The sequence below is a fragment of the Nilaparvata lugens genome, chromosome 1, assembly GCF_014356525.2.
Source record: "Nilaparvata lugens isolate BPH chromosome 1, ASM1435652v1, whole genome shotgun sequence".
In the NCBI taxonomy this organism is placed as follows: Eukaryota; Metazoa; Arthropoda; class Insecta; order Hemiptera; family Delphacidae; genus Nilaparvata; species Nilaparvata lugens.
In genome coordinates, this window is record NC_052504.1 from 63,941,732 (window position 1) to 63,966,698 (window position 24,967).

Sequence of the window (24,967 nt, forward strand, 5' to 3'; positions counted from 1 at the left end):
CACTTGCAGAGGAACGATTTTCTGTCAGTAGGGCTCGAAAGTAATGGGATTTCGAATTTCGTATCCTCAGCTTACAGCGATTCCTAAGCCTTTTGTACTCTGCAAACATCATTGGGCACCCACATCTTTTAGCCAAGCGGAATTTTTTGTCACGCTCGTTCATAAGCTGACGTATGTCCGGTGTTATCCAGGGAGCTGGTCTCCTAGTTACCTTTTTGCACCTCAACGGCACATGTTTATTGAACAGCTCGCACATAATTTGTTGGAATACTTCCAGCTTCTCATCAATAGTAGCAGCCATGACAACATGATGCCAAGGAACAGTGAAAAGGTCAGCAAACAACTCCGAGTAGTTAATATTCTTATAATCACGGTATCTTATGATTCTTGCTTGTGACTTGGGGGCTTTCACAGCATAAATGCAATAAACCAGATCATGAGCTGAGAGACCCGGCACTGGCACCTGTCCATGACTCTTCACAGCATCAGCATCACAAACAGAGACAAGATCCAACAAAGTGTGGGAAGTGGCTGTGTGGTGTGTAGCCTGTAGCGGAAGTATTGTCATATTGCAAGTAAAAAATATTGTCTTTAGTTGTGTCAAGTCAAAAGTGTCACGTCCAAGCAAGTCTGTGTTAAAGTCACCCATAACAATGACATGACTGTAAGCCGGCATACACTGCAGGAGAGCGTCCTCGAATTCACACATATATCCTATGTGTGGAGGGCGGTAACAAACTCCAATCAACACTTTGGAATTCGCCGCAACTATTTCAATAAACATAAACTCAGGCCTGTTCGGTCTGGAATTGTCGGACTGGAATAAAACTTTGGCTTTCAAATCTTCCTTTGCAAAAACAGCAACTCCCCCACCATTCTTATGAAGCCTATCATTCCTGAATATGCTAAAATTATCAATCTGAATAGCCTTTGACGAAATTGAAGGCTTCAGCCATGTTTCAGAGACCAACATCACATCACAGATCTGTGTGCCAAACAAATCACGGAATTCATCAATGTGACACTGCAGTGACTGCGCATTCACATGACATATTTTTAAAAAATTCTTATGAGGCGAAAAAGCTTGTTCAATCAAGCCCTTTGTGCTTGGCGCGGCTGCACTATCATCTGGAGCTACACTCATGAGAATGATGACAAGACCAAGAGCCAGGGCACATGAAGGCAAGAGTCGAGCTAATCAATACATAGTTGATGTAATAAACAAAGGATTTAAACCACTCATACACACACGCACACACACATACAAACGTTATTATAAAATTACCTGAGAAAAGTAAATCGCCAATCATAATGACAGAAGGTTCGAGCAGAAACTGAACTGTACTTTATATCTAGATTATAAAAGCTGGATACAAGAGCTTGTCAACCATTACTAGCTTCAAAGCAGAAGATTCTTGACAAACTAAAGAATAAGAATGTGCTAGTCAAGAACCCAACATGAGGAGCAATTATAATTTATGATAATAACGAAACAGTGGATAATGAGATATGAGATATGAGATAACAAGCAGAAAGTAGACTACAATATTAGAAATGTATTCATATTAAATGAAAAGATTACACAGATTTTGACAATTTCTTGGTATTTTTTTCCAATATGAATAATTACTACAATATCAACTTCTCAACTATACAAAAAGAGAAATGTATTCCATTGTAAAATTGTGAATTACAAAAATAAATATATCAAAAGAGAAATACATGAGTGATTGAAGCTTTGTGACTGTGTTATTTGGAAGAAGTTTGTTATTTGTATTACACGTATGTGTCCAACTGACCATTGATAATGCAGTATAAAAAATATGACTGTTTATAGAGGTAGGTCTCATCGATTCTAAATATTCTAAATATAGATTTTCATTACTGTGATCCTGAATTCTGTGATAATGGTTAATGAAGTCGGTGGGTGGACTAGATATTTCATTCTTTCAGCAATTTATGACAAACAACGATCAATTTTAATACTTATATTAGGTGGCATATCGCCGTATATTGGTGGGTGTATAAACAACAAACACTTGTTGCAAATGGAAGTAGAATGATATATATGGCATGAAATGTGGAAATGTGCGGGGGAGCAGCTGCACAGGAACTCCTGAGGTTACAGTTGGTTACGCAATTTCTGGCGATAGCGATGCTAACCGATCTGTTGCTCTGAATTTCGAATGTGAAGTGGAGCCGGATGTGAGTGGGTAATGAAGACCGCCCCCCTCACTTGGTGGGGTTGAAGCGCATTACTGACCCGGAGAAAGATGTTTCTGTATTTTAGTACTAACCTCACACAAATTCAATGCTGGAATTAGTGTGTGTGAGATGAGTGCGTGGGCGATGAATGGAGTAGCGGGTTGAAATCAATACGAACTTTGTCGTCCGGGGCAGGTGGTTGCGGGGGGGAGTGGATCTAGTAGTGTGGAGGGGTAGGTGGTGAAATGGACTTCATCCCTGAGGCCAGAGCCGCGCATATCCACCCACGGATTTGCTACGACGCAGTTTCACCCTCCAACCCCATCCAAGCGTTGTTCTAACTTTTGCGCTTCATATTTTTAGAATACTACGCGTTCCACTACGAGCGTTACCTCTAAATTTAGACCTTGCTCTCTGTTTTGTTGATAAATCAACGTAGCTCGATTATTGTGATAGGTACGGTGATTGTACTCGCTTACTACGACGCATCCCCCATGAATCTCACAATTTCTCTCTCTGATTTCCTTATTGCACATTTTATTTATATCGCTCGTCAATCGAATCACTCTTGCTTACTTTTCTACCTCAATAATTTTAGAATGTGAAAAACTGGAATGAGTTAAACTGTAAAAGAAAAAGCTTATCATAATATATAATATCAATGATTAATTACATAATTTTTTACTGTACAGTATATTGATTGATCAATCATCAATAATAACCTTCAATAAATATCAACTTCCAGATAATTAAAATGATACCTATCAGATTTGACTAATGTTACTAGAATTTGTGCTCAATCATTTGTAATTGATAGAATAATGCACTCAAATTAGTGGCAGATAATATCACTTTGAAGTGTAATATTCCCCGCGTTTTTTGGATGGCTTGAATGGTTGCTCCATTTACTTTTCTCGAAAAAACCCATTGAGTCTTCTTAGGTGAGAGAACTGTTTGTGAAACGAATCTGTCTTAAAGGAAGTTGGAATTGAATTCAGCAACCATTGTACTCGAGGCCTAGAGAGTTCTGGAGCTTTGACGGAACGGTAGTGAGGCAACAACCAATAGAAAGAAAGGCACAGCTGTCTTTTAGCACGTTGTCGTTTACCTGTTCAAAACACCTGGTCTCGAGAACGTTCCGTAATACGAACTAAAAATTCGATCGTCATATTCTATTCCACATTTTTGGTGATCCGATTCTTACCATTAGTAACTTACGATCGATTTTTTTTTTAAATTCAATCTTCATATTCTATCCTACATTTTTGGAGATCTGATATTTATAGAAACTTATGATCGATTTCTTAAATCAATATTTATTTGATAAAATGGCGTTTAAATAGAAAATATACTTTTTCTATAGGTATATCGGCTACCTTACCAGCAAATCAAATAAATGAAAACTCTTCTAAATGAAGTTTGATCCAAATTCTCGTTTGTCAAAGAGATAGTCATGCGACTTAATTTACAGATAAAAGAGATAGTCATGCGACTTAATTTACAGATAAAAGAGATAGTCATGCTACTTAATTTACAGATAAAAACAGAAGATATCAGGCTACTATCCACAGCTTCTCATTAAAATATCGGTATTAATAATTAGGATTGAATAATTATTAGTCTATTATGAAAATTAGAAAGAATGGAAGAAACTTTTGAATAAAAATTATAAACAATGATGGCTATCAAAGTTTTGTCCAATGATAACCAAGTTGACCTCTTGACATTTCATCAAGTTTTTTCTTTATGAGATAGGTCTACTAAACAAATAATATTGATAATTTTTCAAGATTTAGCAGGAATGTGGACTAATTAGCCAATTTTTCATGTAATAAATTACTGTTCCTTGCCAAATAGAATAAAGGTTTTATTATAACATTCTGATAAATGAAAAAAAAATAGTATACACATCTGGACTCTGGTATAGTGATCATGTCATATTTTGCCTGACGTATATAGTAAGGACACAAGTTAACAGTTCGGACTCTGATTCATGATAGTGACTCAAAATTCGCTGGCACAGAATTGGAACATGAATATAAATAAACTATTATTAAACTGTTGAAGATTTCATATTGCAATGCTGCAGCTTGAAGATTTCTTTGATTGATCAACATTGTAATCGAACCGGAAGCCTAGACAATTTTCATTTACCATTCACGTTCATTTAATTTCCACACGATACAATTTTACTGTAATAGATTATACGTTTGATCATTATGAAAATATCATATTCTTCATAATCATATTAAAAATATCATAAAAAGGTGTAATTTATCAAAAAATAAAAATACAAGCTGATTCCAATCAAAAAAGAAACAGCTTATCAATATTAAATTGACTCAAATAAGTGAGCGATAAGCGTTAAGATGTGAATCAATTCAATTTTAATAATGAAAATAAAATAAAATTACAAGTGGTTATTGTTTCTTGGAACAACAAAATAATGCTACAATTACTGTAAAAAATTGTAAGTGAATTTTTATTTGATTGAAACGATGAAAGGATAAGAGTTGGAATTTGACATGAGAATGATTCATTATCAGTAGTACATTATCATTTGAATTTGAAATACAGTAAGCTACATCTGCCATCTGGATAGTGAGAAGTGCCCACCCACTCACTTCATGAATGGATTGTGCCTTGTGATGACGTCAGAGCTGCGATGCTAGTTGGTAGTTTGGCCGCCAGACAGCGCCACCAACCTGCGCAGTCCTTTCACAAGTCGCCGTAGCGTAGCAACAGGAACAGGACTGGAAAGTTCTGGAACAGTGTTGGCTTGTGTTGGACGATCAGTCGCAGTAGTCGCAGTTGACAGTCAGTCGGTGTTGTTCTGTTGGGTCGGTTGTTGTTTGATCGAGGGAGTGTTTTGGCAGAGAGTGACGCGCAGTGCTTGTACGATTGAATCTGCCAAGGTGTTGTAACCAGTGCATCTTATAAAAATTATAATTTTATTCAACTGAAAAAGTATTAGTGCTACTTGGATCTCGACTTCTCTTTCAATTTCCACGTTGCTAGTCAATCAGGTCGGTACAAACGGTTGTTGTTTATCTTCGATGATAGTGTGTTGTGTGTTATCCTGTTTATCTTATCTTTGGAAACAATTCGTTTTGTTCAGTAGTTTATGAAATTCGTCAAAAAATATTATAATATGCAAGTGACTGATGTATTTCGTTGAGCTGTTCAATGGGATCGTTATGCGCTAGCACACGCTGTCTTTCTCAACCGTATGTTCAGTTAATGATCACTATTTCGTTATAAAAACTACTCTTATATTTTTGGAAACAATGTATGTTGACAGGCAATGACTGTTCATTGTGTTCATTTATGAAAACAAAACTTGAACAGTGTTATTCTTTCAAAGATTGTTTTGCTAATATACAGTATAAACTTAATTTGCGTGATTCGATTGGTCGGAGAAACCTTGACCGTTAAATTTTGAATTTCTAACGGCGAGCATTCATCAAACAAGCTCCTATCTATGATGCTCTTCCCAAAAGTTTTGAAAATAAATCAGGGCTAACAACTGATAATATTGCCTTCAGGACTATCTTGAAGTTTCAAGGATTAAACAATTATGTTACGGAACACTTGAAATTCTGACTGGAAATTCAAGTTCGTAAGTATTATTAAATTCTCAATTCAAGTTTCGAACCAAAAAGTTATCAAGTTTGATGTTAATGTTTTTTTATTAAATTGCATTTTAAAATAGGCCTAAAACTAGATCTCTTTTATTGTCAATTAGGCCTTGGCTATATAAATATATAATAATCTAGTTAATTATTGGTGTTCCTGTTCCCAGTATTGATAAATTTATATAGAGAAAATATCCTAGGTACTTCAAAGCTAAGTTAACTAGCCTAAAATCCAGATAGCTGTCTTTAGTTGAACATCCTTATGTAAAATTTCCTGTTCAGCAAATTTAGCCAGAACAATACCGTAATACATTATTTTACATTACGGTTGTCACCGTAACTTTGCCCAACCAAAGACATTTAGTTGTAATGAATTTCTTACTTATTGGTAGTACTTGGCATTCAACAAGTGTCATCGCATTACTCCTGTATTGTTTTTCTGATTACCTACTGTATTCGTACCGTATTATCATGCTTTTTCATTTTCCATATTACTGTTGTTTTAGCCTACGGTACTCCTTGTTCATAATTCATAATATTCATGAAGATGATAATTATTTTCAATGTGATTATTAATATAATTAGAGGTCAAGGTCATGTGTTTTGTTTTATAATAATAAGCTAATTATGTAATAAATGTGTCGTCGCTGATGAAGAACACTGAAATGAATAATTTTTCAGTCAATCAAAACCTTACTTAACTCACTACTGACCACTTGACATGAGCCAATTCAATTTATGGCTTTTACTAGACTGCTAATAGTTTTACCTTAAAACTAATGTAGATAAATTGGAAATATGAATTTTAGCTGATCCACTTATTTGATTTAGCAAATAATATAATAATATAGGCCTTGGCTTGGGCGATTTTTTTAATACTCTCCAAATTGACTCTCATAACTTGTTACAGGCCTATTTAATCAAGTTTAAGATTTAATATTTTATGTCGCTATAAAAAAATGTTGATGGTTCTAAATATCGATACAACGCGTAGAGGTGCTATGTTGTTTTCTACTTTGGTGTAGCAGCTTCTAGTTGCATGATGTTGCTTAATTTTGTCGTCACTACAATGCATGTAAACATGTGATCAGCCACTCTGCATGTTGAACGTATCAGCCACTCCATCTGGAATTTGAATTACCGTATCTTGAGCTATCTTCGATTTGATGAATTCAATTTGTTGGAGATGATTTTTTATATTGCTGATGTATCTGGCGTTGAAGATTCATTTTTACTATTCAGTAGGCGAATTCAACAAGAAATATTAAGTTTTAATTAAAATTTGCATTTAACTCAATGCAAAGTTGAAAAAAAGTTAAACCTGTATGTAATACCGTAGATAAAGGATAAGCATAAGCATAAACATATATTTCTTGTCTCTGGTAATACAATGTAGCTCAAAATTCAACATAGAATATGAAGACATAGCCTCGCAAGAGAAATTTCTACCTATAGCATTTTTGAATTTTCTTTTATAAATATACTTTTTTAGGTCTATTAATTTATTTCAATTACGAATTTTAGAATACCGGTATTGTAATTTACGTCTATCTCACCAGTTTTTACTTCATAATATTTTTATCTATATTTTCTATTCATTTGAAATATTACTTCACATTAAATCGAATTTATGTAATTCTCCTCTTTCACCAAATTCAGCTTTATCAAAAAGTAGCCGGTTAACTTCCATTGAATGTCATAGCATTGCATTGGCCTAGTTGTTTTTATCATAATTTGATTCATTCAACTTTACTTCAATGTGAGAGCACAGAGCACCAATAATCGCTGTTATGATGAGTGTTGTAACCTGATAGTCTGCACAGCAAGAAAGGGCAATCTCCGCTCGGCATCTGTCTCCGCTCATTTGTATTCATCTTCATATGAGTACTAGTCTCGCCAGACAACCCTTCACCTTTAGCAGACGGATAAGAGCTATTACTCCACAAATACATTTGCTACTTTAAAATCATCTCAAAAATGTAGAGTCTTCACAAAAATAGTTCATTTTTAAGGAATTTTGAATACTGGGTTGGTTCACTCGTTCTTGAGTTTTTGTAATGAATTGGATAAAAAAATACTCATACTCTTGCGTTCACTAAAAACTTGAGTTTTTACGGTCCCTATAGACTTTCTATCTGATTTTATCTGCTCACAGCCTATAATTCCAATACAGTAGCATTGAATAAGAAATATCTAGGTATGGAAAGTCACGCAGCTTACTTATCTAGGAAATACACAATGCATGCATTTCTGAAAAAGTAAAAAAATCATTTAATTTTGTATGTCCACCAAAATTTATAAAATGTATTATTAACAAGACACTGCAAATCATTATTTCGTACATTTACTGCATTATAATGGGTTGAGAGAGAGAAAGGTATTTCAAAATGAGTTTCAACCTGTTTTCTCTATTAATAAAATATTTATTTAACAGAAACAAAAATACATCATAAATGATTGGAAAGAGAATGAATAGATCCATTCAGTTTAAATTTTAAATTGATAAGTTTATGAAATTTCATGTAACACTTATTATTTTACGACCATGGACGTGAGTCTAGATTTCCAGTTTTGAATTACGGTACTGTATTAGTGATTAGCATTATTTGAATCACAAAAATCTTGCGTTCACAGTCCTTCCTATTGCATGGGGTCTTGCATATTCTACTATCCTTTCTCATCTTTTGCTATTGTTACTTGGAATTGTTACTATTATTCTCCATTACATTGTAATGACAGAACGAGCGAGCGAATTACGTGTCGCGTTTTGTAGTTTCATTCATGCTTTGCTTGTACCGCAGGCTACGGGCGACCTACACCTTCAACAGTTAGCCCACAATTGCAAAGCGTTCATCATTCTTCTTTATTGTCTATTTTGTTCATGTGCTGCACTTCCATTGATGGCAGAGTGCCTCTCATAAAGCCCGATGAGCTCATTACGTAGGTTGTGTACAGACGGACAGTGTTATGTACTAGTACAATCGTGTATGATTATTAACACTTACAAACAACTAAGACAACTCTATAGCATGGATTTATTGCGTCTTCTTCGGAATAAGGTTGTAAAGAAAAAAAACTATCGCCATAGAAGCTAACCACCGAACCTAATTTGCTATTTCTGAGGCTAATTAATTTCGACTGAATACAGTTACTTAGGGATCATGTAGCCTATTTACGTGTGACAGGATCTTTTCATTGTAATGTTGCATTCTCTTGCCAGGCTTCTGTTTTCTTCTCTGTAGGCCTACCTAGTAGAAGAGTGGAAGAGGTTGGATGACTCAACTTTTCACCCACGGCTCTACCAAACTTATAATCTTGAATTGTGCAAATGAATGACACAAACATCTATTTCGTTTCTAATCTAGATTAACATGCAACTATATTATAGATCATGTTTATTCCGAATAGGAGAGACTAGATAGATTTATTTTTTTAGGTAATTTGTAAATTCATGTTTTTGGTGCCATTGAATTTTTCTGTCATCTGTGATTAATGTGTTCCCTCTCTAATCCTTTTAAATTCTGTCGTTCATACATTATATTAAATACGCTTGAAAATCGAATAGGAAATTACCTTCAGTCAAATGACTCATACAGAAATGTACAGCATCTTTGAGCTCCATTTGAGATCTTCCTTATTAGGATCCAGCTGTTACGCTATACGCTCCTCTAAGTACAGTCCAAATGCCCGTTACAAACCTGTTTACTGCTGGTTTTTCGTCTATTACAACGCTGAACCGTAAAATTTTATAACAGCTTGTACCGTTGTAATTTTTTCTTTCTTCTTCTACAGTTCTAACCCATGAACTGTAGTATTTTTATATAATCAATTAAGTTGCCACTTAATAGTGATACGACTTTAAGTCCCTTTAGGCCTACCTTATTTTTATAGTCAACGATTACTACTATATTTTGGAAAATCGGTAGTCGGTAGCACTAAATTACAAGCTATTATTATCAAGCATAGTTTGATAACGTTAACAATCATGGGGTAACTTGAGTGATGCTCGTCATATTGTTGTGGTTTCTATTCTTCATTTGTTCTATCAAGTATTTCATCTATCAAGTGTTAATCCTATTCTATCAAGTATTCGTATTGTACTCTGTCGATTGTTTATCACTTGTGGTTTATTGTAGATAGTATACGACTTTTTTATAGATTCTGAACTATTTAACGATGGTCTAAAATATTCTAGATTATTTGTTTATTTTAACAGCAGAAATTTACGTTGTCAGCCTTTTCTTCTCCTCTTTTATATGAATTAAGTTTTTTTTATTATGGTGATAAGCGGATTATGGGTGTCGTAATACTGATTTTTACCTAAGAAGACGTATTAAAAAAACCGTTTTTTTCATACCTCGAATAAGTTTATTCTTTATCACTCTGTAACATTCAGACTGAAATTCTGATGGTTTCACAGATCTTACTCTTCTTTTGTTCCAGGTCCTTTTTATAATTATTGGTCTATAGTAAGTTGAGTTTCTAGAACAGCTCGACTTTTGTTTGTCAAAAGTATGTACAGTAATCTATTAATTTATCTCTTGCAGGCACTGTAATTTTAACTGTGAAGATCATATTTTATTCAATTTCAATCGTGTTCCATCTTCTAGTCAGTTACTCTGATAAAGATTGCAGTTTCAATTTTTGAATGATAAAATTTAGAGATAAATCAGTTGGTTTCCTCTATCAGTTCTCCTCTCATTATTGCTATGAACAATACATTTTGATAGCATAATGAATAGAACAGTTAGGTGAGTTGTTTCCGTCTGTTTCAGTTTATTGTCAGTTCTCATGTCATTATTTCTACCGTGGATTCTCTCTCACTATGGGTTGATTAAAATTGCAGATTCAAATTGAAATTATTAAGATTAATATTATTTGCCATCTGAGCCCGCTAGCTCTTAGCTTAGAATTAGCTTGGGGCTCTTGAAACTTATTAAATACCTTTTTGAATTACAGACCAGTATTTACAGTTGCATTTCTGGTATTCTTACTCCTACAACATTCTGTGATATCGATTTCCAAGGAAATTTAGGAATCAACAGTGTTGAACGTTTTATTTGGAGTTTGGAGTGAATAATTATGAAAATTGAATCATTGTTTGTGAAAATCGATTTCATATAAACCATATGAATGCATCGACATTATTTGATATAGAATCCGATATAAGTGAACAATATTCCAAGCTTCAGCAATATTGACCGATGCACCAATTAGGCTGCAGTCAAGTTGAACTGTGTTTCCGTTCAGTAATAGCTGTAATTCACTGTTAAAAAGCCCAGATGGTTGTTTGCTGTTATCAGTGAACCGGGTTGGATCGCTCTCTTCACTGTCAGTCTCTTGTCATTGTTAATTAGGCGTTAGGACGAACGCCGCAAGAACCCGGCCATTAGAGCCGCGCTTCCATTGAAAAATGCACGAGATGATAGGCTAAATATATTATTGGGGGCCAAAATCAATTTCGTCGAATTTCGGGAATTATCAAACGATGAGCAGAAAATTTCGGGGTCCGCCGTTGGAAATTAGCCGGTAATCGTGTCAAATTCCAGCACTGGGACACGAACGCGAAACGCAGTGGTCGTTAATATTTGATGAGCCACTAACCACCTTGACTGTCCTCAACGCTGTCTTCATCTTTAATCGCGCCAACTTAATAGTCGGTCACAACTCCTGCCCCCTTCTTTCATTCCTCAATTGTTTATGAGCGGAAAATCGAAGTCCCCTGACATCATTTGTCTGACCTGACAAGAATGAGTTATTCTTATTTCCTATTCTATTCACGAGAAAAGTTTTCCAAAACTCTGTGAATTTTGTTGGAAATAGATTATCTTGTTTGACGTGTAATATTACACCAAATGTCTCAATTATATCTGGGTGATGATTAATTATTTATAAAAACATGTTTATTGGTGAAAATAGTTTTATTTCTGTGACAAGTATTGTCATTTCCTGAACATTGCTTGGATTCACTAATATGTATCTCCTATCAAGCTTCGATACGTAGTAGGTACTTAGAATCTTCATAACATCAACTTGAAATCTCTTGTCACTTGTAATGATAATTACGCTATTCATCACAAGTGTCGTCTACCCCCCGTAGTTGACATGATAATCTATGATACCAGAATAAAAGTTCAAAAGCCATAAACTACTAAAGATTATAACAAAAAATAGTTTTCAAATAAAGATGTTGGATAGTCAGTCGTTCTATGAACTTGAATCAAGCTGCATTTTGTTTATTTACAACTAGTCTATTACATGAAAATATAGGAATCATATAGAAATTAACTTATAGAGCCCTTACTATCCTTAAAAGAGCTACGGGTTCAAAAATTGTGTTCCAAAATTTTCCCTCTATAATATTTCATTGACTGGACTATACGAGTATAGTGAAGACAGTGAGTGAGTGAGTGAGCAAAAACAGGTTCAAAGAATGATGATTTATTGATTATATCAATGTGAAATGTGGCTGAGCTTGATCAATATCAAACATAGAATGATGATTTATTGATTAAATTGATGTAAAATATGAGTGGGATAGAAAAATTTCAATCATTTTTAGAACAATTTTATAAATTCCCTTGAGTTCCCTTAAATTCCCGAAATTTCTTGGCCTCGGAAATATTCCCAAATCATAAGTTCCTTCCCACTGGGAATATTCCCGATCCACATCACTACTTATAGTCTATAATATTATTTGAACTTTGTAATATTGGTCGGGCAGAGTAATCCCCATGAAAATATATTTTCCAAGTCATCCTATCGGATACCTGAGATTGCTGTGAGATACTATCAATCAATTAATGCTAGTATTATAAATTATCATTACTGTTCTTGATCAAACCAGTTAAAATTCCTATTCATTAAGACGTTCAATTTCAAATTGAGATAATCCTGTTTTGCATATGATTATGCTGGGATGTAATAATCAACCGTTTGGACTCCTCAAAAAACTTGAAAGTATTATTTAATAATCTGAATAGCATTGAAAGTGATAATAACTGTTGAGATGGTGTCTGCTGGTTTGCTAGTTTCCAGCGATGGCGATTTGTTGAGTGAGAGGACTGAAAATAGGCAGTCCAAGGAATGCCGCTTTTCGAAGTCGACCCGGGAAACTGGTTTACGAACGCGGACCACTTTTACTTTCATTTTATCCTCGTAAAGTTGTGTAGTATTATTGCACACTGCACTCGCCGCAGCAGCCACTCTGACAAATACAGCTTGATGACCTTCAGATTGACAGCTGTTTTTTTTCTTTCATCTTGTGGACCTCTTTTCATGTTCCACTTGGCTGACTATATGTGGCCGACGAAATTTAATCCGCTCACAATTTATAATTTCAACTCTGATACCGCTGCTACTGTTCACTGCCAACTTTTTTTTTAAAAACTGTTTGCTGGAAATGATAAAACATCTCAAGAAAGATTTTGACGCTATGAAAAGGAATGAGTGTGTGTTACTTGGATGAAATAGTTATCTTGTCATGGTTGTTGAGCTTTAATTTTAAAGCTAGACTATGTAATTTGAAGAATCACTTTCAATTCAATTCGCGATTGCAAATTCTCCATAAATCTATTATTATTGTATGCAAGGTTATATTTATATAATAAATGAACCACTTATTGAAATGGGCTGCTTTTAAATTAATAAAACAAAATAAAAGCATTAAATGCTTTTAAATTTTTTAAGTTTTTTAATAAATAAAGGGTGCTACAAGTTTTATTCTGTTTTATTAATAAATGAACCAATATGCAATTCAATCAATATCTGTAATGTATTTGAAATATTGTAGCTTGAAATGATTTTCTTTTGTTTTAAGCAGACGACCTTACTTGGAACTTCCTAACATGCTCATGTTTATTCGAATTTTAGATTCTTATTGAACCGTTTCATATTTCAAAAATCGATCACAATATTGATATACCACCCTTGTTTTCTATTACTTATGGTAGGGCAAGGAAAGTAAAATGTTATTTTCATGAGCCTATCTAAAAAATATATCAGAAAACCTTGTTAATATGTAGAGTAACAGAATGCCGATAGAAGCTTGTGTTATCGGTTTATTCTTTACCTTGTTTTTTCTCGGCAATATAGTCGTTTTGATTACACATTACCGTATTACTAATTTTCCACGTCACTGGCAACAATCGATTCTAATTACCTGATAATGCGGTAATAGCAAAGAAATCAGGAGATTATGAGAACATATATTTTTAATGATCCCGTACTAATCAGGTAGTAATTTTCTTTCAGACAGTTATTGGCACTGAGTGCGACATTATTAGCGGTTCGCTGCGATAGCAATCAATTATTTTTTTGCTACAGACGTCAGGATTCGTTTTATCAACAGATTTATATTCTATCCGAACGTACCCACGGTGCTACATATGATACAGTAATCTAATACTTGTTACTGATAATCTAAATTAATACAGTTTTCAAAAACAATCATTCGTACCAATGCTTTATGACGTATTTATAGTCCATTTATATAAACAATCAGTTTGCATTAATATTTTCTATTCTAATTTTAGGATTATCATGTTTTTGATTTTAAATCTAGTTGTAAATAATTATTATTGATAGCAACTTGACACTTTTTATGATTAGAAGAAGAAAATAATCTATTGAGAAATAACAATAGAGACAGAGGCAAGAATCATTCAAGGAAAGTTCTGATGAAAAGAGGGGAAGAATTGACGTGAAAAAATACTTTTTATCATACGAACTGGAGAGGAATACGTTGAATTTACTATTATTCAAAACCAAGTTTCAATGTTAAGGAATTCGGTAGTTATTTTCTAGTCTAGACTCTCGAAACACTTTGTCATATAGGTATATAAGAAGTTTGCAGAGCTACCCTACAACCTATAGCCATAAATGAAAAAAATATTTTTTTTAAATGGCGAAATAAATTATTTGATTTGATTTATAAAAATATGACATAATTGACTTGTTATATTGATATATCGTGCAAAAAGAGGCCGCAAGATATAACATGACTCTCAACCGAACTTGGTTCGTGGAAGTCGATGCCCTCCCAATTTCCAAAACTCAATTGAATTGCACCTGCAATGGTTCACTTTTCAAACAGCATATTATGATGGCACAGTATTTATATTTATGTCTATTGCTTGTGCAGTATCTCGTATATTCTTGAAAAACTGTCGATGTTTAATTGTAATTTAAGTGTATTTTAATTGTAATAGTATTATGAACATTTTATATTTATTTTTGCTCGTGCATGTATGTGTATGTATGTATGTATGTTGGCAATAAATGAGATTGACTAAGGTGGTTGTGGTGTGTTGTGTGTTGCAGTGCGGTTCGTTGGAAGTGGGAGAGGAGCGGCGTCGTCGGGTCGCCATGATGGATAGCCTGATGGTGGCAGGCGGCGACGGGGGCGGCGGTGGAGGCGGCAGCAACAAGGGGGTGGTGAGTGGGGGCGGCGAGCAGCGCCTGGCTGTGTTGAGCTACGAGCAGGTGCGACGACTCAACGATGTGATGGACGAGGTTGTGAGCATCCACGGGCGCGGCAACTTCCCCACACTGGAGGTGCGCCTGCGAGACCTGGTCACCGTGGTCAAGGCCAAGCTGGAGGCGGAAGCGGGTGCGGGTGGTGCCGGCATGCGAGTGCGCGACATCCGCCTGAACGGAGGCGCAGCGTCGCACGTCCTGGCCACCTCGTCGCAGCCCTACAATGATCTCGACCTCATCTTCGGCGTCGAGTTGTCAGGCGCCGGTGGCCGCGACTTCGATCGCGTCAAGACGGCTGTGCTCGGCTCGCTGCTCGACCTCCTGCCTGATGGCGTCAGTCGCAAGCGCATCACCACCTGCAGCCTCAAGGAGGCCTACGTCGGCAAGATGGTCAAGGTCAACCATGACGGCGACCGCTGGTCGCTCATCTCGTTGGGCAACTCTCGCGGCCACAGGAACGTCGAACTCAAGTTCGTCGACTCTATGAAACGACCGTTCGAGTTCTCGGTCGACTCCTTCCAAATAATCCTAGACTCTTTGTTGCTGTTCTACGAGTGCAGCAAGCTCTCTATAGAGGAGACCTTTTATCCGACTGTGGTAGGCGAATCTGTGTATGGCGACTTTCAGGAAGCACTGTATCACCTGCACAAAAAGCTGATCGCCACCAGGCATCCGGAAGAGATCCGAGGTGGAGGACTGCTCAAGTACTGCAACCTGTTGGTGCGCTCCTACCGGCCGGCGAGGCCAGACCACATCAAAACGCTCGAACGCTACATGTGCTCGCGCTTCTTCATCGACTTCCCCGACATCAACCAGCAGCGAGCCAAGCTGGAGAACTACCTGTGGAACCACTTTGTGGGAGCCGACGAAGAGTCGCTCAAGTACCAGTACCTGCTTCTGCTGCACCACGTGGTCGAGGAGTCGACCGTCTGCCTGATGGGCCACGAGCGACGTCAGACGCTCAGTCTGATTGAGGAGCTCGGCTGTCAGGTGCTCTACCAAGAGCAGCAGCGCCTCTACGCACAGCACCAGCCCACCGCCACCATCATCTACACGACCAGTGGCGGCGGCTATTACTACACGCCGCTCATCCCCGCCGCGGCCGCTGCCTGTCCCTGTGCCACTGCATCAGCCTACACCACCACCACCTGCTCGTCGTGATCGCTCTAATGCCCTAAACCCCCCCCCCACGCCCTGACGACACATTCCACTGCTCATGGCTGCAATCCCCCCTCCCCACTACCACATATACCAATGCTAATTCTACATTAGAATTACTTGCCGTTTGGTCTCAACAATCACACTCATTTATCATATTTGTGCATCTGCTAACTTATTTTCATGCAGCAAGTTTATCAATAAATCTTATTCTTCATGATTGGCTGTTATTGTTTCAGACAATGATATGTAGTAAGAACTGTACGAAAGTTTTTAAACAACTGTAATGAAATATCATTTCAACCTCTCTGTTGATTTAGTTACTGGTAACATTTGAATGAGACGTCTAGACTCGTGATAAATCACACTTATCTATGATAATATGTTATTTATCTGTATACCAGTCTGTGTTTCATGCAAAATGTGTTATGATGAATTAATTTATTGTCTCTCATGGATTGTGGCCACCAACGCAGCATTGTGGACAGAGTAAAAAGTGAATAAAATCATACAAACTGTCGAATTTTGTGATATATATATTGAGCAGTGTTGGAGTTAATCAATTAGCCATACTGTAATATTTCAAATTAAATACATGTCTGAATAGGGTCTAACTTGATTCTTCATCTAGTAATAATAGACTTATGTTAAAATGGTAAACTTAAGGTACCATCATCAGAGTGTTGTGATCTCTCGACTTTTAATGTTGTTTTTGAACTTATAGATAGCCTACTGTATATTGTTACCAATTCAAATAGATTCATTATTTCAAATTTGATCATATAATATAACAGTTCGATAGTATGTTTACAAGATACATTTTTATTTCATCACTTGTAATAAAACTGTTATACAATGACTGATATTTTTTACAATTTGATAAGAAGTGTATGAGTATCCATACATATTTGTACTGAATGTTGCAACAGTCCGGTAATAGTAATAATTGACATCATTTTCTGTTGATAAGTCCAACTATTCAAATAAAATTATGTTTGCTTAGATACAAATCATCATTGAGAATGTAATTTTTCCACAAAGTGTTAGTAGATAGTCTTGCCAACTCTACAATTCGTTTCAATTGTAACGTACAGAAATTATATTATTTTGGTTTCTTTAAGTTTCAAAAATATCCAAGTCAATACAATTAGATTTTTTTTAATCAGAAAAATATATATGTACATTCTACGCATCCGAAACGGTCTGAAGACCAGTAGGATAAGTTTTCAGAAATAGACCTAATAAAAATAAAACATTGTATATTGGAAGCATGTAACTATTCTTCTACCAATCTATATTATCGGATGGTAATTAATTTTGTTCTAGGCCTTACAGTATGGTCACAGTGGAAATATTTCTATTTGATTAATGACACAATGTAGTGATTCCATTCATTTATCTTAGTTTTAGATTTATTTATTCAAATCGAAAGAGGTGGAGGGTTGGAACAGGCTTGTTTCCTGTGTTATAATTAATTTATTTTACTTTAAGAAGCAGCTCATCGCAATTCCATCTTTTTAATTATAAGTAATCGTATCAAATTTTCCAATTCCATTCGATCTTATTGTTATTTTGCTTTATATCAGAAAAATTATTATTTTGTAAGAATACCAAAACAACTCACAGTAATTTATAATATGTATTTTTAAGGCGGATTAACATGATAAGTCACAATTTGTTGAAGATTGGCTTCAGTTATAGTTTTTTCCAAAAATGCGAATTTATTTTTACACAATAATTATTGGGAAACTACTTTTGTTATTAATTAAGCTAGTCACATCAGGTTAATTTTATTTATCTGCCTTTTATAAGATTAGTGCTATGAGGTAAATTAGGTTCTTAGTTTTGTATTTTTCGAATTGAAATTGAATTGATGCGTATGCTCAACAAGGAAATGTGCATGCAGTTTGACTGTTTCTTTAATTCATTTAGACTGAGATTTTGTATTTTCCACTTATAATGTACAATACGGTATTTGTTTCCATTCAATTGAAATAGCCAACCGTTATTGTATAATATTGAATGCAGTAGATTTTTCTATCATTCAAGTCACATGCATTGGTAAGTGTGCTACAAGATGTGTTATACAATGAAAAATCAGAAGTACTGTATTGTAGGCGATTACTTGCTGAATGTTAAATGTATCAAATAATAATTTTCAAAAACTGACTTCAATGATCATTAACCAATCATGAACTCATTTTATTGAGTTGGTCATCATGAAACGTTTTCGAATATTTTAATTTTCAATAATAATTTTGATTTACAAAATGAAACTTGGATCCCATAATGCACTAGAAAAATCATTGTTATTTGAATCGAAAAATTAAAAATCAATTGATTTGAATTTTCTATATCAAACATCAATAATTGATTTAAATCATTCACATTATAATGGAATAATTTTGATTGGAAAATGAATGAATTTCTAATTTTTCCAGTTATATTGATTAGTAACGAAATATTTTACTTAAATATATAACAAATATTTAATATAGGTAAACATCATGGAGTAAACATTTTGCACTAGACCAGTAAATTATAGCATTACATTATGTATTGTTATTGATCATTGCGTTTTTATTACACGTAAATAATTCTGCTTTTATATTCTTGATGAGGATCAGTCAAATAATTACCAACACCATAATAATAATAATCAACAAAAATAATATCTGATCGTTAGGAAATTTGTAGATAACTACTGTTTTTGCTGTTATGTACTGTAATAAAAGTTTAATATCAACTTAATTTCAACACTTACTTGCTTATATTCAATATTAAATAATATTATAAATCATTTATACAGAGGAAACACATTAAAATTATTGTCTGATATAGTAATTAATATTATTAGAATAAGAGCGACAATCACTTCCTGTTTTAACGTGACTTGAAAGAATTTGCTGTTTAATTTTTTCATCAATTTACAACTCAAAAAAAGATTTTATCACAAATATTAAATCATTAGACTTAATTACATTGTTATTAAAAAAAAATGACAAAATTATTAAAATTGAATAAATAAATTATTACTCTTGATATTTTATACGTTTTTCAATAACTTGATGTGTTTACTAGTTCAATTACGGTAATTTTCTACATTTGTGTCAAACTATCAATCAAGAAATGAAAAATTAAAGTTATCCTACATGTCAATGTTCCAACAACTTTGTTAAATTTAATTATGTCAATTGACTTACTGACTAGAAATTTTATTGTTACATCTTCATTTCGATTATCTTCCGAGGTAAATTTTTTAGGGGTAACATATAAATACAGTAAGTAATACAGTAGTATGAACAAAAAAGTGATGTAATCTACAGATAATTGATAAAAATTTATTTGTAGCCAAGATTGTGCTCTTGGAAATATTTACAAATATTGAAATCCTAGGCTAGCTATATGTTGTCAACTATGTTAATGAACTTGACAAGCAATAGGTATAATTATATTATAATTTCACTCGCCAAACTATACATTATGAAATAATGTAGATTCCGATTATTCTTGTGTAGAATGAGGAATTGTGTCATATTAAATTAATTTTATATCGACTGCTCCTTTTGTGAAATTGGAAACTTAGACAAGAATATAGTTTTAGAATAGATTACTATTGTTCATAGATATAAGAAGAAATAGATAGCCAATGAAGCTATACTGTACATTAGTGAGCTGATTAGCATGGGCTTGAAGTTTTATTTTTCTATATTCAGAAATTTGTCCAGAACGTAAAATTTAACATTATGCATTTGTATGAGCTCCATCCAAGAAGCTTATAAATAATATTTGTGATTGAATTATACAATAAACGCAGTTGAACAAAATGTTTTTGTAGCTTGCTTAATGTCTTAGACTTAATAACTTTCAACATAAGGAATTATTTTGTTTCGCTGTGATCCCTTGTTCGAGGAATATAATCCACTCAAATTCTAGTCCTGATTTTGGTTATTTCCAGCTATAACAATGCTTTTGTATTGGTATCTTTATAGAAGAATTCTTGTTAGATAAGTTCATTCATTTGAGAATTCTCTATAAGGAATAAAAAATATACACTGCTTCACTTATTTAGGTTTTTTATGTTAACATTGAAGTCATTAAAATAATATTTTCAGTAGCACGTGGGACAGAGTGAGTCCATTGTGAGGACCATTTAGTTGACCATTTAATTATCAAACAGTTCTCTTTACTGCAACAATTTTAAAATTCCAGTTTATGTTATGTGTTGTATAATTTAGAATCGTATCAGATACTTATTTTTATGATTGATCTCACAGGTACCAATACTGCACTTTCATAGCCTGTGTCGTGATTTATAAATCCCCTTTCTTAATTTGGTCGATTTGGAGGTTCATTTATCAATGCTGGTCTTGTCCACATTCAGATTAAGCCCAGCTTCAAGATGTGTTGAAGCAATAATTGTTCCACTCAAGAAGAGATTATTTTCAGTATCGACCTGGAAGTTTATTATACTATGAGGCATAGAGCCAAATGTAAGGATTGTATTGAAGAAGACCTTCATTTTAACTTTTAATCGGCCTGCTCATGTATAAGTACCATTATTATAAATGTTGTTTAAAAACAAAATAAATAATGTAAACAACATGAAACTGTTTTTTTTTATTTCCTCCACCTTGAAACCCAATTTCATCCTAATGATCAGCATAAGAGTTGAGATCAGAGTTGAGCACTTTGATGTTTTCAATATCTTGAGAAAGTTCTTTGATTCTTCTTATCAGTTGCCCCCTGAATGCGGGCTTTACTTATGGAGTATTCCAAGATTTTTTACAATTGGTGGAGTTCTCAAACTATTTGGTCTTTGTAATTCCCCAACCAAGTCATTACAATAAAAGTTGATACCATTTTGTTCCATAGAACGTTTGAAATTTTCTACTAAAATTGAGTACAGTAGAATCCGTGATAGAGTATCTCCAATTTCATCGACTTAACTGAAGTTAGTTAACTTTGTCAAAAAATTGTGGAAGGTTTTGGTTGACGAAAACATTAGCATATTCATGCTTCATCTTCCATACACAGGAATTGAGTTGAAAGTAAGGATGAAATTATGAGATTAATAAAATTCTCTCCACCCACAATAGAATAGAAGGATAATGATCTTCAGCATTATTGTACCATAAGTACTATATACCTGACTAGTACTTACCCAGTTGGAATAGTATTCTACAGTACGGTACCTACAATAAATAATATTAGACCTACGGATAAAAGAGATATAACTTACAGTAGTAACTAATCCCAAGCCCTAGCAATTTCCAATGAACGAAATGGGGTTGCATCACTCGCGAAATTGCAAATTATTGCAGGGAGTGGAGTCTAGTATATGGTAAATGTATAAGACTAGAGACCCCCTGGGTTGAAGAACTCGCTCATGAACTGTTTTATTGATCTCTACAGAGTTGGTGAGAATTATTATGGAAACAGCTAAATATATATTTTACAAGTATGATATTACAGTAGTTGGTTCCATGGGAATCCTATTCCAATTGAAAAAAAACTTTCTGCAGCTTCATTATGAAGCTGCATTTTTTTTCTTATGCACTTTCGATGTTATTTTTATATCCTGAAAAAGGAAGGAGTGAGTCACTTCTGTTGTCTAACGAACTTCACCTGTAAAAAAGTTCGAAGAATGTTAAACATTTGAATCTGATTGATCAATTCTCTCTAAAATTCTTGTCGAACATACAAACAGACAGAAAACTACTTTGGGCTCTAGTAAGTCAAAAGTGAGAACTTCGCTAAGGCTCGTTCAATTATGTCTTTACAATATCAGTTTCAAATTTGAAGTTGACTTGGGAGCACTCTCAAGTAATGAAATTGAAATTCCTGAATTTGAGATTAAGTATCATGGTACTCAATACTCTAGTAGGCCTAGCCTACTTGTTCATTTCGCTTTTTATATTTGATGGAGAGCCTTCTCCCCAGTACCAAGGACTTCTCGAACGCAGATTTTGTTGCTGAGCTTGATATTCAAGACCAAACTACTGACCTGATTCTCTGTTGGTTGATTTTATGATTAGGCCTACAGATTTATTGAAAAAATAGTAATTTTATTCTACATTTATAGTACCTATTTTAATTTTACATAATTATTATGAGCGTGAATTTATCTGTATGAATTCTGATTTGAGAAATAAATAATTAGAAAGTTGATGCAGGTTCGCTCCTTACCTTGCTATTAGGGCAACTCAGTGCCCTTTAGACATTAATAATATTTACTTTAGAATTTCCCCTAGGGTCATTGTCATGTACACCGCATAATACACTAAATAAATGGAACAAAGGACTTTCCCAAAACGTTTATTAGCTGACAAGTTTTTGGCAAGTTCCTACACTAATTATGAAATAAAAAAAAGACATGTTAAATTGTGCTTGAAAATGTAAGTGCGAGTCTCCTTATTCGTTTTATTGGTGTGTTGGGACTATTTGGTCTACGTGACTGGAGAAGGATCCGCCTGTGACGACTTGGCCGCAGTTACCTTGGGATACACATTTACTTTCACAATCTCCCTGTCCGCTGCCGCTGCTGCTGGCTCTAGGCGCTAAAAAACTCCGTCAAAAACATACCGTAACAGCAACCTTGAAGAGAATTCTTCGCCTTTTTACGTTCCACACTCACATAAGCAATCTCTGTCTTTCTCAGCGCCCTTAAGGTTTCAAAATCAATAGAGTCACTGATAACGTCTAGATGCTTGTTGAAAACAGAGTGTTTACTTCGCTCTGCCAACTGCCAGACAACCTTATGCCTTGCCAATGCACATTGCTTATGCCTCAACAACAACTATTTACCACTCTTCAGAAAACAAGTTTACATGTTTTTTGAGTCTTTTACATATTACTAGTTACAAGCAAATACACAGTAGCTACCATAATGTATATCACTAAGCGGTCTGCCAATCTAAATGTTCATTAATCAGATAGGTAGTATTCTGTATCACTATTGAAAACAGAAATAAATGTTGAGGTAGTGCTAGATCTGGGTAGTGAGGTTTTGTATGTAGCCCACCTAACTTACCTCAATCTAAAACAAATGTAAGAACGAAACGAAAACGTTTCAATCGAAAGTAACAACGATTTTTCAATGTAAACTTGGATAGTTCAACTTATAAAATAAGTTATAATATATAAAATAACTTATAAATATTGGGAATAAATTTATCATATAGTAGCCTACCGACTCAAAGGAAATTAGTTGAAAACTACAACTTTTTTAATACCTATATATGTTTTAGTAACTTCTCATTGGACGTCAAAATACCATCAAAAAGATTGGTACGGTACCATATACCTATCAGGCAGAGATACTTGATAAGAATACACATTTAGTATAAACTAAAGCCCTAAACAAGTCATATACTTTTAAATAACATCTACTACTGTTAATAACTATTATTAATATTCATATTTTTGTAAACAAGAAAGACTTAAAAATATTTTGTGCCTGCCTTCTGTGGCCTCAACTGATAATCAATCAATAAAATAATCAAGATATTATCATGATTATCAATCGTCTACAAATCACAAAACTTTGTGTAAAAATTTTATTTTTGAAATAAATTATGTTCATTAATAGCTAGCAATCAATCACCAATCAGGAAGATACTTTTCAATAGAAGCTGTACTTGAAATATGTGTACCTACTGTAAACCAAATTCAATAGAATAATTCAGATACTGGTACACATTTGATAATCATGTAGGTCTACAAGAGGAGTGTTTGTTAGTTTTTTTTTGCAATAAATGCTATTATAGGTGGAACACAATTATTTTCTGTTGTAAGATAATTCGTAGAAGTGTGTCTATGATGCAATAACATTTTGTTGACCGACTAGCTTTGGTTGGCTTGGCTTTGAAAACAAGCAAGCGGTAGGAAGAGATGAGTATTAGGCCTATGTGTGTCTGATGGAAGGGGCGCTGTGACCGAGATTCTCCTAATTCACCTTTTGGCTTCTTATCGCTCAGCTATAATCTTGGAATTGTTTTTTCTGTCCCCAAAAAGATTCTAGAAATTTCGCTTAATAGCTCCTTATTTTCACTCATAACTTTGTGAAACTCTTTCTATACAACTCTCAACTATAACTATATTTATTCACTAAACTGAAGATTCAACTTAGTTGTCTTCCTGGTTATGAAATTTTTATAGTTTTTAGCTATTACGTAGGAGTTGAATAGGGTTAATCATGGGTCACCTATCAGAAACCTGGATCTCAAATTTCATCCTGATTATATATATAGAGATGAGGAAAGCTCTGGACATTATGAATGTTTCTCATTTGCTTTGATTCTATTACAATGTTGCAAGGACAGAACCACAAAACCTCCACTTTATTGTTGCTTCCATTAACATTCAAAACTTTTAATTTTTAGAGCCTATAATACTCAGTAATGTGTATATAATAAAATAATATAGTAATTTCTGAGAATATATTTATTTTTGTATGGGTACCTAAGCAGATTTCAATTGTTAGCTGTTTC

At 34.3% G+C, this 24,967-nt stretch overlaps 1 protein-coding gene across 4 annotated transcripts in view; it reads left to right on the forward strand.

Moving 5' to 3' along the window:
• LOC111055337 (terminal nucleotidyltransferase 5C) overlaps positions 1-21,085 on the forward strand; it is a 93,121-nt gene extending 72,036 nt beyond the window's left edge. The window contains exons 1-2 of one of the 4 annotated variants that reach the window (XM_039439312.1): positions 4,922-5,231; positions 15,162-21,085. In XM_039439312.1, coding sequence (XP_039295246.1) covers positions 15,207-16,478 — 1,272 coding nt within the window. In that variant the 5' untranslated portion in view covers positions 4,922-5,231; positions 15,162-15,206 and the 3' untranslated portion in view covers positions 16,479-21,085. Of the gene's footprint in view, positions 1-4,921; positions 5,433-5,476; positions 5,825-15,161 lie in introns of those variants that run through there. The other 3 variants (XM_039439294.1, XM_039439303.1, XM_039439290.1) reach the window with 3 other exon arrangements.
• Positions 21,086-24,967: the final 3,882 nt, after the last annotated feature.